This window comes from Podarcis tiliguerta (assembly GCF_965153285.1).
Source record: "Podarcis tiliguerta genome assembly, chromosome: 8".
In the NCBI taxonomy this organism is placed as follows: domain Eukaryota; kingdom Metazoa; phylum Chordata; class Lepidosauria; order Squamata; family Lacertidae; genus Podarcis; species Podarcis tiliguerta.
The window spans coordinates 22,548,284-22,563,762 of NC_139541.1; the positions used below are offsets into that span (position 1 = coordinate 22,548,284).

Here is a 15,479-nt window from a genome sequence, read left to right on the forward strand (position 1 = left end):
GAGGGGTTGTGGTCTGGAGAGAGTTACAAGCACCAGGCGAGGAGGAGGAGGAGGAGGAGTTTGGATTTGCTATCCCGCTTCACCACTACGCGAAGGAGTCTCAAAGCGGCTAACATTCTCCTTTCCCTTCCTCCCCCACAACAAACACTCTGTGAGGCGAATGGGGCTGAGAGACTTCAAAGAAGTGTGACTAGCCCAAGGTCACCCAGCAGCCGCATGTGGAGGAGCGGAGACGCGAACTCAGTTCACCAGATTACGAGACTACCGCTCTTAACCACTACACCACACTGGCTCTAGAGGCCTAGAGGGGTACACATGGCCTCTTGGTAGGGTTGCCACCCATCCTGTATAATGCCAGATTGTCCCTTATTTCAATGTAAAATGCTATGCTAGGTATTGATTCAATACAGGACACAGTTTGTCATGTATTTCCCCTATTTCTGTGTGCACACTCTCCCTCCCTCCCTCCCTCCCTCCCTCCCTCCCCACCTCTTGTTTCTTTCCTTTCCTTTTTTCTCCTTGCCCCCTCTCCTTATCCCACCTCCAAGGAGGAGCAAACCAGGGCAAGGCTTTCATGTTGTCCCTTCCAGTCCCCACACCTTCGGCATGGGTTAAGGTGCCTATCCAAAGAGCTGCAGCCTGGAAGTGTCGGGCCGCGTCCCTCCAGTGGTGCAGCATGGGGGTGGGCATGGGGCAGTTGCCCCAGGTGCAAAATTGTTACGGGCACAAAATTTCAACACTTGGTGCTACCTCGATACAGCTGCATGCATCCATCACTGGGCTCCATGCTTCTCCATGCAAACCAGAAAATGACCTCTCCAGACAACAGAATGACTCTTCTTTTCTTTGTGGCTGCAATCTCCTGGATAACGCAGGTGCTGTTAAGCAGTTGAATACACGTCCATACTCCATCCAGTTCCCTCCCTTCCATTCCCCATTTCAAGTAGCCCTGGGCTCTGGCAACCCATGCTACACCACTGCATTCCTCAGAGAGAAACAGGTTCCGAGATTCTAGAAACAAGCGGTTTTGTGTCAGTGTAGCTTAGAAGCCCCAGTTCTGAACATAGTTATCTACAGGATATTTGAGAGAGGAGGATGAGGGAGAAGTAGCTCACCATAAGGCTTGCCCTCCATGCCTAATGTTTTTTCTCTCCTTCAGAAGCGTAACATGCGGAACAGAGCCTGTTTCCTCATCAGAATATGCCCCACTATTTATTTATTTTTGTCTTGGCCTGAACGTACAGCACTGGATGTGTTTGAAAGGTCATAGATTTCAGCTTTGGGTAGCAAGGCACAGACAGGTTTACATATCTGTGAGCACGTGTGTCTGCGTGTGACAAATTCCAGAGTGGCATCCGAGTTGGCTGCAATAGAATGCAACTGATTGCTTTGAAGTCATTTCAGCGCCAGGGGGCAGGGGCAATTGCCACCCCACCCAGCCCACAACCCAGCCCGCCATCCTATCCTGTATTTTGTCCGAACAAAGGTGGCAACCCTACCCCTGGGTTTGAGGTTCCCCGGCCCTCTCTTACACCACTTAGATGGGAAATCATACAAATTATAAATAAAAAACTGAACACAAGTGGGTAGGTAATGACTAGTCCTTCTGTTCTATACCTCTCGAGAGTTAAGTGCCTTCAGGTTTCTCAGGCAGATCATTGCTGTAGAAACCACTTTGCAAGCTGTCTGTTAGCCTCACAACCACTAAGGGTTCACCACCTCTATGGCTGTCAGTGCAACCGACGTCTTTCGGAAAAGCTCTAGGATGGGCTTTTTGGGGACCTTCATGGTGGTGCAGCCAAAGCCGCTGAGTCCCCAGCTGGTGAATGGCAGCCTCTCCTGGCACTGGACCCACTTTGTGGCGCCGAGTTCCCAGTAGTAAACAGTGTTATAATATTCCTCTTCGTTCTCTCCTTCCAGGTTGTTATACATGTAGGTGTTCTCCCCACCCAGCACGTAAATGCGGTGCTTCCAGCGCACCACACCGGCCCCCGCCAGCTCTATGGGCAGCCTGGGGATAGTGACTCTCCTGTCCACCTGGCCATCTTCCCCCAGAAAGAAGCACTTCCGGGTGCAGCGCAGGTTCCCTGTTTCCGACCAGCGCTCGTTGTGCCTCGTCCGGCTCCGGAAGTAGCCCCCGATCACATAGATCCCGTTGTTCATGGCCACAGCACCAGACCAGTAGCACTCGTTGTCCAGGTACACTTGACTCCACGTGTCAAAGCTCACTTCGTAGATCAGGACCTTCCGGGAAGCGTACCACGAGCCGACAGTGTCTGTGACACCGCCGACCAGGTAGAGCTTGTTCCTGAGCGCCGCCGAGGCAAAGTGGCTGAGTGCAAAGGGCATCCTTTTAATCGGGGCCCAGAACTTTCTCTCCAAGTCGAAGCACTCCGCTGTGTCGAGGTAGTCCTCATACTTGCACCAGCCACCCATGGCGAACAGCTGCTGGTTGCAGGCGAGGAAGCCGTGGGAGGCCCTGGCCACAGACATGGAAGGGAGCTGAGTCCAGCGACCCCTCAAGGGGCTGTACTCGTGCATCGTGTCTGAATAAGAGTCATCCGTGTGGACCCCTCCAGTGACGTACAGCTTGTCCCCGACGGCCACACAGCGGGCACAATACAGGCATTTCAACAGGGGCATCTTTTCCCATGTTTCAGCTTGGGGGTCGAAGCAGCCGACCTGGAAGTCCTTGGTCTTCAGTTCTGGGCCTTCCATGTTGAAGAGGTCCACGCAGATGATGCAGGTGGAGTACATCCCTCTTCGCAGGCCTCCGCTGTGCTGCAGCCTCTCCTGGCGGTTGAAGCGCTTCCACCGCAGGCGGACGTCCCTGTAGCACATCAGCTCGGACTGGACCACCCTCAGCTCCTCCTGGGTCAAGAGTGGGAGGCGCACATGCGTCAGGAGCTCCCCCAGGAATGGCAGGCGGTTGGCACTCTGGGCCATCACCCAGCGCCACACGGCCCTGTAGACGGTGAGTTCGGAAGAGACCACCAGACTGTCCAGGGAGATGATGCTAATGAGGGTGCTGGGGTTCAAGTTGGGGAAGGTCTTGTCCTCGATGGAAAGGCGCTTGAAGTGCAGGTTGACCAGGATCTTGGCTTCTTGGAGGAGATCAGGGTCGCTGTGTGCGAAGCCCAGTTGGTAGAGCGAAAGGCAGTTCTCTGGGGAGATGTGTTCCAAGAGGTATCTGGGGCAGACAGATGGGAAGGTAAAAAGGTAAAGGATCCCTGGACGGTTAAGTCCAGTCAAAGGCAACTATGGGGTTCATCTTGCTTTCAGACCAAGGGAGCCGGCATTTATCCACAGACAGCCTTCCAGGTCATGTGGCCAGCACGACTAAACCACTTCTGGCACAACAGGACATCGTGACAGAAACCAGATCATATGGAAACGCCGTTTACCTTCCCACCACAGTGGTACCTATTTATCTACTTGCACTGGTATGCTTTCGAACTAGTAGGTTGACAGGAGCTGGGACAGAGCAATAGGAGCTCACTCCGTCGTGGGGATTCAAACCACCAACCTTCTGATTGGCAAGCCCAAAAGGCTCAGTGGTTTAGATCACAGCTAACAAAGGACACACCGCTGCAGAAGATGAGCTAGACAAGATACGTATCGCCACATCTGCATAATATTATTTAAAGCAGCATCAGGAGAATTTAAACAGTTTCTCCAAAAAGAACCTAGGAAGTGCAGTTTGTTAAGGGTGCTGAGAGTTGTTAGGAGACCCAACTGATGGAATATGCTGAATTAGCAAGTCTAACTAGTAAAATTAGAGATCAAGATGAGACTGTTTCTCGGCAGGATTGGAAAATGTTTGTAGATTACTTTTAAAAAATCATTGTCAACATGTTGAAACACAAGCAGGTTTATAGTAAGAACAGCAGTAAAATACACATCTGAGAATACTGTGGAGGAGGTAATGTATAGAATAATTATAATATACAGCAACATTAGAATAATTGGGGAAACCATGGAGGGCTGGAAGGGAATTCGAATACTAATTGAATGTTAATTTGAAAAAGTTGTACAATTTATTTTTGTTTTTGAAAAATCTATAAATAAAATATATTTAAAAACTGAGAGAGTTGTTAAGAGAGTATTATTCCCCTCCCAGAGCGATAATTCCTAGAGTTTCCTGGGAAGAGAAGTTGACTTTTAAACCACTCTGCCTGTAATCGGAATATAATTGCAAAATCCAAGTGTGCAGGCTGAATAATATGAATGCAACTCTTTGGCACACTACATCTTATCTGGAATTATGCATGAGCCCTGCAGATGGCACTCCTGACTCATGGGGGAGAAATTACTTTGGTTCATGCTTTAAAGCCAACAGTGTGACGGGGCAGCTTAAAAAGCCAATGCAGTTCTGGGCTGCATCAATAGGAGTATAGCATCTAGATCAAGGGAAGTAATAGTGCCACTGTATTCTGCTCTGGTCAGACCTCACCTGGAGTACTGTGTCCAGTTCTGGGCACCACAGTTCAAGAAGGACACTGACAAACTGGAACGTGTCCAGAGGAGAGCAACCAAAATGGTCAAAGGCCTGGAAACGATGCCTTATGAGGAACGGCTAAGGGAGCTGGGCATGTTTAGCCTGGAGAAGAGGAGGTTAAGGGGTGATATGATAGCCATGTTCAAATATATAAAAGGATGTCACATAGAGGAGGGAGAAAGGTTGTTTTCTGCTGCTCCAGAGAAGCGGACACGGAGCAATGGATCCAAACTACAAGAAAGAAGATTCCACCTAAACATTAGGAAGAACTTCCTGACAGTAAGAGCTGTTCAACAGTGGAATTTGCTGCCAAGGAGTGTGGTGGAGTCTCCTTCTTTGGAGGTCTTTAAGCAGAGGCTTGACAACCATATGTCAGGAGTGCTCTGATGGTGTTTCCTGCTTGGCAGGGGGTTGGACTTGATGGCCCTTGTGGTCTCTTCCAACTCTATGATTCTATGATTCTAAGTCAATCTACCTAATCTACACTTCTTGAATCTAAAGGCAAAGTGAAAACATAGCCATTTTTCAACAATTGTGTGAAGCAGTTCTCCAGTCAAAAGGGGTCATCTACATTATTGCTTGCGAAAGAGAAGGGGAAAAAATGCATACAGAATTGTGTACCAAAATGCATACCTAGGAGAAAGGCATTAAAAAAGGTCTGCCGATTTTCCCGCAAGCTTATAAAAAGAAATTTTGATACAGAAATGGGGCAAACTGACGGTTGGAAAACCAAGAAACTGAGAAAATGGACATATTTATCTATCCCTATTGCTTCAGCATGTGATGGAAATGCACTTGATTGGAGAAGGGAATGTCTTTCCTAATATTCCACTTCCCCAGAATCTGCAATAGCTTGAACGTACAGGCAACAACTGATTTATGTGAGTCCAGTTGACGCACGACCATGCAAGTGTGTATCGCGGCAACCCGGAAGCAGCCAGAAAAGAGGGTGGAACAGGAGGCAGAAGGGGGTGGGGCAGGGGCATGACAGGGAGGAGTGGACTTATGAATGCTCCACCATCACACGCAATGACCGGGAATGCAACTACCATGCAAATCAGGGGTTGACTGTAGTTACAGAAGAGGCAGAAAGGCCTTATTTTAAAGGGGTCCTCCTTTCACATCAATTAGAGGCAGAGAAGATGGAGATACACTTTCCGTGCAATCTGCTCCTGTTTACTGTTCTGATCGGCTTGTACTACTGACCAACCCATGCTGTTAACTTGGCTGGTTCATAAAGATGTCATGTCACTGGCTTAGGTAAAGGGGACCCCTGACCATTAGGTCCAGTCATGGACAACTCTGGTGTTGCAGCACTCATCTCGCTTTACTGGCCGAGGGAGCCGGTGTACAGCTTCTGGGTCATGTGGCCAGCATGACTAAGCCGCTTCTGGCAAACCAGAGCAGTGCACAAAAATGCCGTTTACCTTCCTGCTGGAGCGGTACCTATTTATCTACTTCCACTGGCATTCTTTTGAACTGCTAGGTTGGCAGGAGCAGGGACCGAGCAACAGGAGCTCACCCCGTCGCGGAGATTAGAACCGCCAACCTTCTGATCGGCAAGCCCTAGGCTCTGTGGTTTAACCCACAGCGCCGCCCGCATTCTGCCACCCGCCACTGGCTTAGCTGACATGTAATGGACAATATGGCAATAATTGTACGGCAAATGTGTTGTGCCTTGTCTGATTAATTGGGTGACTGTGAGGTGGCATAAAAACTGAAAAGACCCTGTGTTTGTTACAGTTCCCATCCCTTTATGGAACCGTCCTTTACTGCAGTACAACCCATGAAGATGGGTATTGTCTTGCTTGAACATTGGTTGCCTTTTTACTTAATAAATTCCCTACGTGAGAACAAGCGGAGAGAGTTGCATAGGTCACTCCCTGGACAAGCGATACAAAACAAGATGGGCATTTCCAACTAAGGGGATCATTGCCCAGGGCTGGAGGATTTGTTTTGCAAGTGAAAGATCCCAGATTCAATCCCCAGCATCTTCAGGTAGGGCTGGGAGAGACTTCTGCCTGAAACCCAGGAGAGCAATCACTGCCACTCACTGTTCACAGTACAAAGCTAGACGGCCACTGATTTGATTCACTGTAAAGCAGCTTCCTGATTAAGCCAGCCCTTTGTTCACAAATGGGAGGACTAGAATCTTGCTTCATATTTAGGGACAGAGCATAGCTCAGAGCATCAAGTCCAAGGTTTGATCCCAGTATCTCCAGATAAGGTCAGAAGAAACCTCGCTCTGTAAACGCTTGAGAGCTGCTGCCAGCCAGTGGAGACAATACTGAGATAGATGGAACAATGGTCTAACTTGGTATAAGGCAGTAAAGAGGATTCCAATGTTCAAAGACGCGGCATTATTTAGGGATTACCTGGAGCAACTCTCGAGCAGCGGAAGGATTTGAAGCCTGCTGGCTGCTACAAACAGGTCTTGGGCCATCTCCGGCACGAGAGCAATCTCCTCCGTGTAGTAATAGTTCACCACAGCTTGGACAATGGAGGGCTCCATGTCTTGCAGCAGAACCTCTCCATCCTTTGACTCCCGGAAGGAGTTGGAGAACATGGCTCGGAAGTAGGGGTTGATGGCAGCAAGGAGCATCCTAAACAACAGGGAGGGAGGGATGTGTCAACATTAGGAGGTCAGGGTATCAATCTCTAATTCAGCATTCCTTAGCTACCTTGAACCATGTGGAATCTCTGTCAGCAGACTTGGGCTACCTCACTGCTCAACCCTAACTCCAAACCATTTATGAGCGAGTTTAAAAACATTGACTCACAGTGCAGACAACCCTGATCTAGATAAACCAAAGGTCTGACTTTGTATAAGGCAGTGTCTAATGTTCCTGTGTCTACCAGCTTCCATATTTTGTTTCTAATTATTGCAGCCTCTTGTAGCCTGAAAAAAAAAGAATGATGACCCCACTTCTGACCATTGGTTGATTCTATAGGAGTTCCCCTAAACTGGGGATGGGGAGGCCTAAGAACCTCCAGATGTTGGTGGACTACAGGTCCCATAATTTATTTTGTTTGATATTTCATAAAACATATATGCCCACTTGGTTGTAGGAGAAACCTCATAGTGATTATGGCTGATGGGAACTGGAGTCCAGCACCCTAACCACCCCATACCTCATGAGTACATGGAAGCTGTTTCAACCATGGTAGAGAAGGACCCAGTGCGAGTAGATCTAGGAAGTACTCTGGCACAAGAATTTCCAGGATTATGCTGGAAAGAGCTATATAGCAAAGAATGTCAACAGGGCATTCCGTGTGAGTTGCCCTAAACCAGGGATGTCAAGTCCCAAGGACCTTCCGATGTTGCTACAACTACAACTCCTATCATGCCTGACCATGAGGCATGCTGGCTAGACCGAATTGATTTGGACTCCAACAAGATCTGGAGGGCACCAGATTGGGGAAAGCTTCGAATCCAGAAATGGTGAACCAGTGGACCACCAGATCTCATTGGACTGCAAGCCCCATTCTTTTATTTCTTACCCACTGCCTTCCACCACAAGGTCCCTGGGCAGGTTACTACAATAATGCTATCAGTAGCAACTAACCCCGATGGATATATTCTTTCTCCACTGTAAGAGGAGGTATGCCTTTAAATATCATCACAAGTGGGGAGAATACTCTTGCATTCAGGTTGTGCCTGCAGGCTTCCCATTGGGACATCTGACTGGTCAGTGTGAGAACAAGACTCTAGATGAGATGGGCCAGCACATTCTTCTTATCTTCTTATGCAAACAAACTACCTGTTTGTTCATTGACCTAGCAAGCATCCGTTCTTAAACCAAATCTGTTCTTTCCCTAATGAGGCCTCCCGCCACCAGTACCCTTCCACCATTCCGCTTCCATTCGTATACCGAGGTAAAGTTCACAAACAGGACACCACTTCTGGTTTTATAGAGTTCATAAACCAAATAGTTCATAAACAGGACTGTTCGTAAACCGAGGTACCACTGTAATTACAAGGAAGAGGAGCAGGTGGTGATGAGATCAAGTCACATGCAGAGGGGACCACATGGAGAGTGTCTTGCCCAGGGGCCCTTCTAAACCCAGAGCAGGCCCTTTGCCTGCATGGCAAATAGCAACCCCAAAATGTATAAATAAATACCTGTGACAGGGGAATCGTTCGCCTTTGGCCACGATGGTTGTGTCGCAGAGGAGCTGTTCCTGGAGAAGTTGATTCAGCCCTATAGGAAGAGAGGGAATGTATATGATGAGACAGAGCAGACAGCCATCAAAAGTGAAGCCTTATTAGTGGTGCCATCAGTGGGGGTTGCCCAATTGGCCTTGACAGGGCCTTTTTAGTGGCAGCTCCCCATTTGTGGAATGTCCTCCTCAATGAGGTGCATCTCTCTCCTTCATTACTGACTCTCAGTGGGAAATTGAAAGGATTCTTTTTCACCCACTTATCTGATGGCTGAAATAAACCATTCCTGGCAACCCTGAAAGCACTGGTGGAGAGATATGATTTTAACTGTTTTTAAAATAATAATAATTGATTTTTAAAAAATATGTTAGTATGATTACTATTATTGATTTATTATTATCAACCAGTTTTGCTTCCACTGGGAAGCCATCTTTGGTTTGTTGGCATGTCAGGGAACCAGGGCAGCTATGCAGCTTTCCGATCCTTCAGATCTGAGATGTTTCTTGGTTCTCCCAGGCATACACAACACTGCAGCTTCAATATCAGATGGGTCAGGGCAGTGGAAGTTGTTATAGAGGCAGAAAGAAGGCCAGGATTCACCTCTGGAGAGCAGGGATGGCAGAATCCGACAAATTTAGTTTCTCTCCGCTTCTCGATTTCCCCACTCTTAAGTTCAACACTGAGCAAGCTTGCCATTTTGTTGTAAGCCTGCATTGGAATTGATCAGCATTTTCTCCTAAGATACACACTTTGGGTCTATTTTTGCTGCATATCTTGTGTAATATGCAAATTTTTGCAAATAATTTCTCCCAAACAGAATGCATTTTTTGGTATGTTATTAACAGTGCTTCCTTCCTGGGGGAAAGCAAAGGTACGCATATCCCTAAACATTTTGTGAATCTTCGTACTTTTGTCCATTTACTGTATTTATTTTTCCCAATTAGAACTATAAAATGGTGGTTTTCTTGAGTCAAAATGAGAGTACCCCAAAACATTTTTTTAGGGGGGAAAAAAGCACCGGTTATTAATACTTATGCATGATTTGCTATACACACTTTGCTGCAGTATACACATATTAAATGCTTCCCCCCCCCCCCTGTTGCTGGCAGGAAAATCACAGCATTTGGAGAAGTGCAAACATGAAAGGACAGCTGCTCCTTGCTTTGCATACTGTTTCAGGAAGCTGAAAGTGTGGTTGCTTCACAGTAACACATGCACCAAGCTGAATTTCTTCTTATCTCTGCATTAAGTAATGTGGTCCAAGAATGGAATGGATGTTCCCATTCCATTAAAAAGTTTCCACAATGTGTTTAATTGGAGAAAAATCATTATTGACATTTATGAAGGACTGGAAACTTCTTGTGGACTTCTTTGCGTGAAAGAGGAAATGAACTCGTAATATCTGCATTTGAAGATTGAAAAAAATACCAGTTTATAGAAGATAGAATGGTCAGGTGTTAATGTAGCTGCAGGACATAAAACTGAAGGTCTTTTTGTTTTTCTTTATTCTCTCTCTTTTCCCTTCCAACGCTCTTCCTTTCTACCTTTATTTCTCCCTCCCCCACACTTTTAAAAATATTCTTCCCACCTCTGTTCTCTTTTAGTTGAAATATTTCAGTGTATTATAAAAGGATACTATGCAATGGATATGAATTTTTTGTATCTCTTTGGACAAGTATCAATAAACATATTCCAAGAAAAGAAAATGAAGAAAAGTAAAAGTACCCATTGCTATGGGCTGCATTCCTTAAAACACAACTACAGTGGTACCTCAGGTTACAGATGCTTCAGGTTACAGACCCAGAAATAGTAGCTCAGATTAAGAACTTTGCTTCAGGATGAGAACAGAAATCACGCCGCCACCGCGCAGCAGCAGCGGGAGGCTCCATCAGCTAAAGTGGTACCTCAGGTTAAGAACAGTTTCAGGTTAAGAACGGACCTCCAAAACGAATTAAGTTCTTAACCCAAGGTACCACTGTACTAGGAAATAAGCCCCACTGAACACAACAAGGCTTGCTTCTGAGTGAACATGAAATAGATGGTAAAAAAATCTTGCCCAGCCATGGTGGGCTCAGATATCGGGGGACCTACCCTCTCGTATGTACTGATTCAAAGACTTGTGTTCCTCTCCAATGATATCTTCATCTCTGTCCCAAGGTGAATTCATCATTGCACTCCTACTTGCTCCCAGATAGCGAAGCTGTATTGCAAGTCATTCCTGCTGGTGGGGGGTAGGGGGTGGGACACAGAATAAAGATGAGAAGAGGTCATTGGCAAGAAATCTGAATCGGAGACTCCCAGTCAAGTGTAAGATGTAGGCAAAGACACAAGTTTATCAGAAGAAGGCCACTGATGACTACTGGTCATGGTGAATACTCTCTGCTTCTATGGTTGAATGCAGTAATGATTCTGAATGTCAGTTGCTGGAAATGATAGGAACAGGGAGCGCTGTTGTGCTCAGGTTTCCCATGGCGATTTGGTTCACCTCGGTTAAGGACAGGATGTCATTGGCCTGATCCAGCGAGCTCTTCTAAAGTTCCTCAGAATATTTGAAGATCCCTGCAAAGACTCATCTAGCATTTTGTTTCACACATTGATCAGCCCCAATCTGTTTACATGAGTCCCCTATTTTAATTCGTGTGTGTTGTGTTAGTTTTGTTACATATTTTAGTTATGGGTTGCATGCACCCCGGTCCCCAAGGAGCAAAAGGCTCCAAGGGTGCCGGAGGTTTGTTTTCAGGTTTTGGTTTCCTTGGAAAGTTCATGAAGACTGGATTCTTTAGGGCATGGGTAGGCAAACTAAGGCCCAGGGGCTGGATCTGGCCCAATCGCCTTCTAAATCTGGCCCGCGGACGGTCCAGGAATCAGCGTGTTTTTACTTGAGTAGAATATGTCCTTTTATTTAAAATGCATCTCTGGGTTATTTGTGGGGCACAGGAATTCATTCATTTTCTTTTTAAAAAATATAGTCCAGCCCACAACATGGTCTGAGGGACAGTGGGCCGGCCCCCTGCTGAAAATGTTTGCTGACCCCTGCTTTAGGGCATGTATGGTTTTATTTACACATATATACAGCCTGAGCTTAGGATGGAGGGACTCACGACGTTAACACTTCAACAGATCTTGGGCTCCCCATTAAGTTTCTAGAGAGGGTCCTGAAGGCCACGGCATCAGACTCAGCACGTGAAGCCTTTGAGTCTTTCCAGATTGAGACACAACTACTGGCTCCATGGCCCTCCCCACAGGGCCTGCAATGTGCCTCCCATCCCAGTTATTCCTATCAACCCACAAGGCTAATTCCCATCTCCATAACCACACCTCTGTCCGGAAGTCCGGTGTGCAACCTGATCTTCCTTCCCCCAAGCTTTGCCACTCCCAGCCTGAACATCACCCAGCCTCCAATTGGTCCAACTGGCAGAGGTGTCATAGTCTGTTTTGCTTATTGTGCTCTGATTTGTTATTCTCCAATTGTCTGCCTTGCATGGATGGGGAGGGGGCACACCTGGAGCCTCATTAAGGATTAGGAGAGGAGAGGTGTGGTTTCAGGAAAGGAGGGGCAGGGCTTAAATGGACCATAGAACAAGAACAAACAGCTTCAGAATGAATTCTTTCAGCAACAGAGAGCATCATTGCAGACCCTCCAAGTGTCCAAATTTTCCAGAGACAGTCCCAGATTTACAGAAGCTGTCCCAGTTTGTGATTTGATCTCAAGATGTCCTGCTTTTCCTTAGGATGTCCCTGTTTTCATCAGAGAAATGTTGGCGGGTATAGTAGAACGTCCCTATTTTCATCGGAAGTTATAGAGTTATGTGACACCCCTCCCCTCCTGAGCCAAGGAGATAAGTAACCTTTAGAAGACATCAGAAGGCAGCCCTATAAGTTTTTAAATGTTTGATATTTTATTATGTTTGTTGGAAGCTGCCTAGAGTGGCTGGGAAATAATAATAATAATGATAATAATGATAATAATAATAATAATAATAATAATAATAATAATAATAATAATAATAAATTTATTAAGGAGTAGGATATCGCTATTTTCTTTGAAGAAATGTTGAGTGGTGTGTCATTGGTTGGGCCCTGCCTCATGATCTGTTACATTTTCATTGGGAAACCTGTGACTCTCTGGATGTTGTTTGTCTCCAGTACTCATCAGCCCCAGTACAACCAGTGGTGAGGGATCATGCAAGCTGTAGTCTAGCAACATCCAAAGGGTCACAAGTACAGTGGTACCTCGGGTTACAGATGCTTCAGGTTACAGATGCTTCAGGTTACAGAATCCGCTAACCCAGAAATATTACCTCGGGTAAGAACTTTGCTTCAGGATGAGAACAGAAATCACACAGCAGCGGCGCAGCGGCAGCGGGAGGCCCCATTAGCTAAAGTGGTGCTTCAGGTTAAGTACAGTTTCAGGTTAAGAACAGACTTCCAGAATGAATTAAGTTCTTAACCCGAGGTACCACTGTACCATAAGGCTACTAGCCACTGTGTCTCCATTCTGCCTTCATTGTCTGAAAAACAGTTGCTAGGAATCACAAGTGATGAGAGTTTCTGTTGTGCCCAGGTCTTTTGGGGGGAGCTTCTTGAAACAGATATCTGGTTGGCCACTGTGAGAACAGGATGCTGGACCAGTTGAACCACTGGTTCAGGAGGGCTCTCCTTAGGTTCTTGTGGTTCATGGTGCTATTTTAATGCTGTTTAGTGCTTAGGTTCATCCTTACTGTAGTGTCAAGGTTACGCAGGAGGATTTCACAACAACATAGAGTGTATCTTCTTTCACTGCTTCCAATCCATTTCCTCATTCTCAGGCTCAAAATAGAAACAGGGGTTTCTATGAGAAACTAAGGGAAGCAGAGGGAAACCGAGAGATACATCCTTGTAGAGAAAAGGTGATTCAGATCTGCAAGGGGAGGCAAAGGGGAAATCCAGCCTTGGACAACCAAGAAAGCAAACAGTCCAGCGGTCAAATCTGTTGGGGCCAGAATGAAGTAGGATTGTCAGCAGAGCAGCAAAATAAACAAGCACCCTGGCCTGCCAAGACTTATGGTCCTGGGTGCAAATACACAATCACAAAAGGGCTTAATGCTCAATAGATGATTATTTTTTTGGAATGATCAATACAGTGGAGGCTGCTCCTTAAGGGCAAATGGAGATGTGCCCCACCAGCTTCAGTCTGCACTCAGCAGCCTCCAGCTGTCTGCCCTCTTGCTTATAATAAAAAATAGAAACCATACATGTTCTGGTTAAAACACAGTGATCGGTCTTGGAACCCTTGCCCTGTATCTCTGTATCTTTGCTTTTGAAAATGTTTTTGTAGACCTGCCAAGGAAATAAAAAAAAAAAAAATCATGTATGCGACAACAGCGGCAAGTATCTTAATAGCACAAGGATGGAAGAATGAGGAAATCCCGACTAAAGAACCGTGGGAAGAGAAATTGATGGACTATGCGGAATTGGCGAAATTGACACATAAACTACGTGACAAGGATAACTGTGACTTTAAAGAAGAATGGGAACCCTTTTCAAAGTATTTAAAGAAACAACAAAATGAACTGGACTCCTTGGCATGTTTTGAATAAACACTCACAAATTCTTTATTGGCAACAAACAGATAGATAAATTGAGGATCTTTACAATTTTATAACATGCAGAAAATAACATGTGCTGAGAAACCAGAGAGAGGAGCTGAGGGAAGTCTGGGGGTGGGAGGGTGGGTTATTCTTTTTTAGGGGGAGGGGGAGGGGGAAATGGAGGGGGGAAATGTGGATGATGTATTTTTGTTAAATTATTATTTTGAAATCCCTAGTAAAAAATATTTTTAAAAAGAAAAGAAAATGTGTTTGTGGGTCGTTGGACCGAAATAAAGAGTATTGTTGTTGCATATTTTACCATGGCTGTCAATGCCTCCTTGGGAGCTGTTGCTCCTTGTAGAACACATCAGGTAGGAGGAGGAGGAGGACAAAATTAGAATTCGTAGAACTTGTTAAAGGTTTTTAAGCAGAAGTTGGGTGGTCATCTGTCTTGGATGCTTCAGCTGAAATTCCTGCATTGCACAGGATTGGAATAGATAACCCTTGTGATTCCTTCCAACTCTACGATTTTGTCATTCTGCCTGTCATCGGCTCTGGCCATTGATGGTATAGTATACATAACAGGTTGGTGGGGCTAATCCTGTGACCAGGAATTTAAGGTGCTGCGGATCTCCACTGGTGCTAAGCCCCCAACCCTGGCTCAGCCAACAATATGCCGATGTACGTAACTTGCTCAGCTGGCTGAGCCAAAGCCAGTGTCAATTTCCAAAAAGAAATTAGCAGAGGTTTAGGTTTGATCTTAAGCCCATTCAGCTCAGTCATGTGACCTGGCAGCACAGTGTAGAGCTGACTGACCGTGGAATGGACTCCCGTAAAAGGTGATGGGTTCTCCTTCATTGGAAGTTTCTATACAGAGGTTAGATGGCCATCTGTCAGGGGTTCTTAAAACTGTGATTCCTGCAATGCAGGAGTTGGACCAGATGAGCCTTGGAGTCCCTTCCAACTCTACAATCCTATGATTCTATGGAAATGTCAGTAGCATCAGGGCCCACAAAGACTGATTGGTTCCTCAAGCTCCTTACTAAATGGCTGTACACACCCACCTGGCTCTCCAGATCTAGGGGGTGGGGGGGGGACCAAATAGCACAGTCCTAATAGGAGAGATGGAAAGCAGGGGCCCATTCCATCAGCACTGCTGAAAGAACAGCTCTGTTGAGCTCCCCCTGAAATATTTCCATAGCAGCAAGTCTAATGTGCCTGGGTAGATGTGCCTGTTTCTTTCTCTATA

General features: G+C 46.2%; 1 protein-coding gene across 2 annotated transcripts; it reads right to left on the reverse strand.

Annotated features, from left to right (window-relative positions):
* Positions 1-1,586: 1,586 nt before the first annotated feature.
* LOC310684098 (kelch-like protein 38) lies at positions 1,587-12,085 on the reverse strand. Of its 2 annotated transcripts, none has more exons than XM_083454560.1 (5): positions 11,979-12,085; positions 10,752-10,878; positions 8,622-8,700; positions 6,874-7,101; positions 1,587-3,190 (listed from the first exon to the last, which is right to left on the reverse strand). In XM_083454560.1, the coding sequence occupies exons 2-5, from the start codon at positions 10,828-10,830 to the stop codon at positions 1,705-1,707; spliced, it is 1,872 nt and encodes a 623-aa protein (XP_083310686.1). In that variant the 5' UTR covers positions 10,831-10,878; positions 11,979-12,085; the 3' UTR covers positions 1,587-1,704. The 2 variants fall into 2 exon arrangements, with proteins under 2 accessions (XP_083310686.1, XP_083310687.1); XM_083454561.1 differs by having other exon boundaries at positions 10,752-10,881; positions 11,979-12,046.
* Between the last annotated feature and the right edge of the window lie 3,394 nt (positions 12,086-15,479).

Coding starts and splice junctions, on each gene's coding strand:
- LOC310684098 (XM_083454560.1), bottom strand. CDS start 10,830: ATGATGAATTCACCTTGGGACAGAGATGAAGATATCATTGGAGAGGAA. Junction 8,701..10,751: donor GAATCAGTACATACGAGAGG/GTAGGTCCCCCG, acceptor CTCTTCCTATAG/GGCTGAATCAACTTCTCCAG. Junction 7,102..8,621: donor GAACGATTCCCCTGTCACAG/GTATTTATTTAT, acceptor CCTGTTGTTTAG/GATGCTCCTTGCTGCCATCA.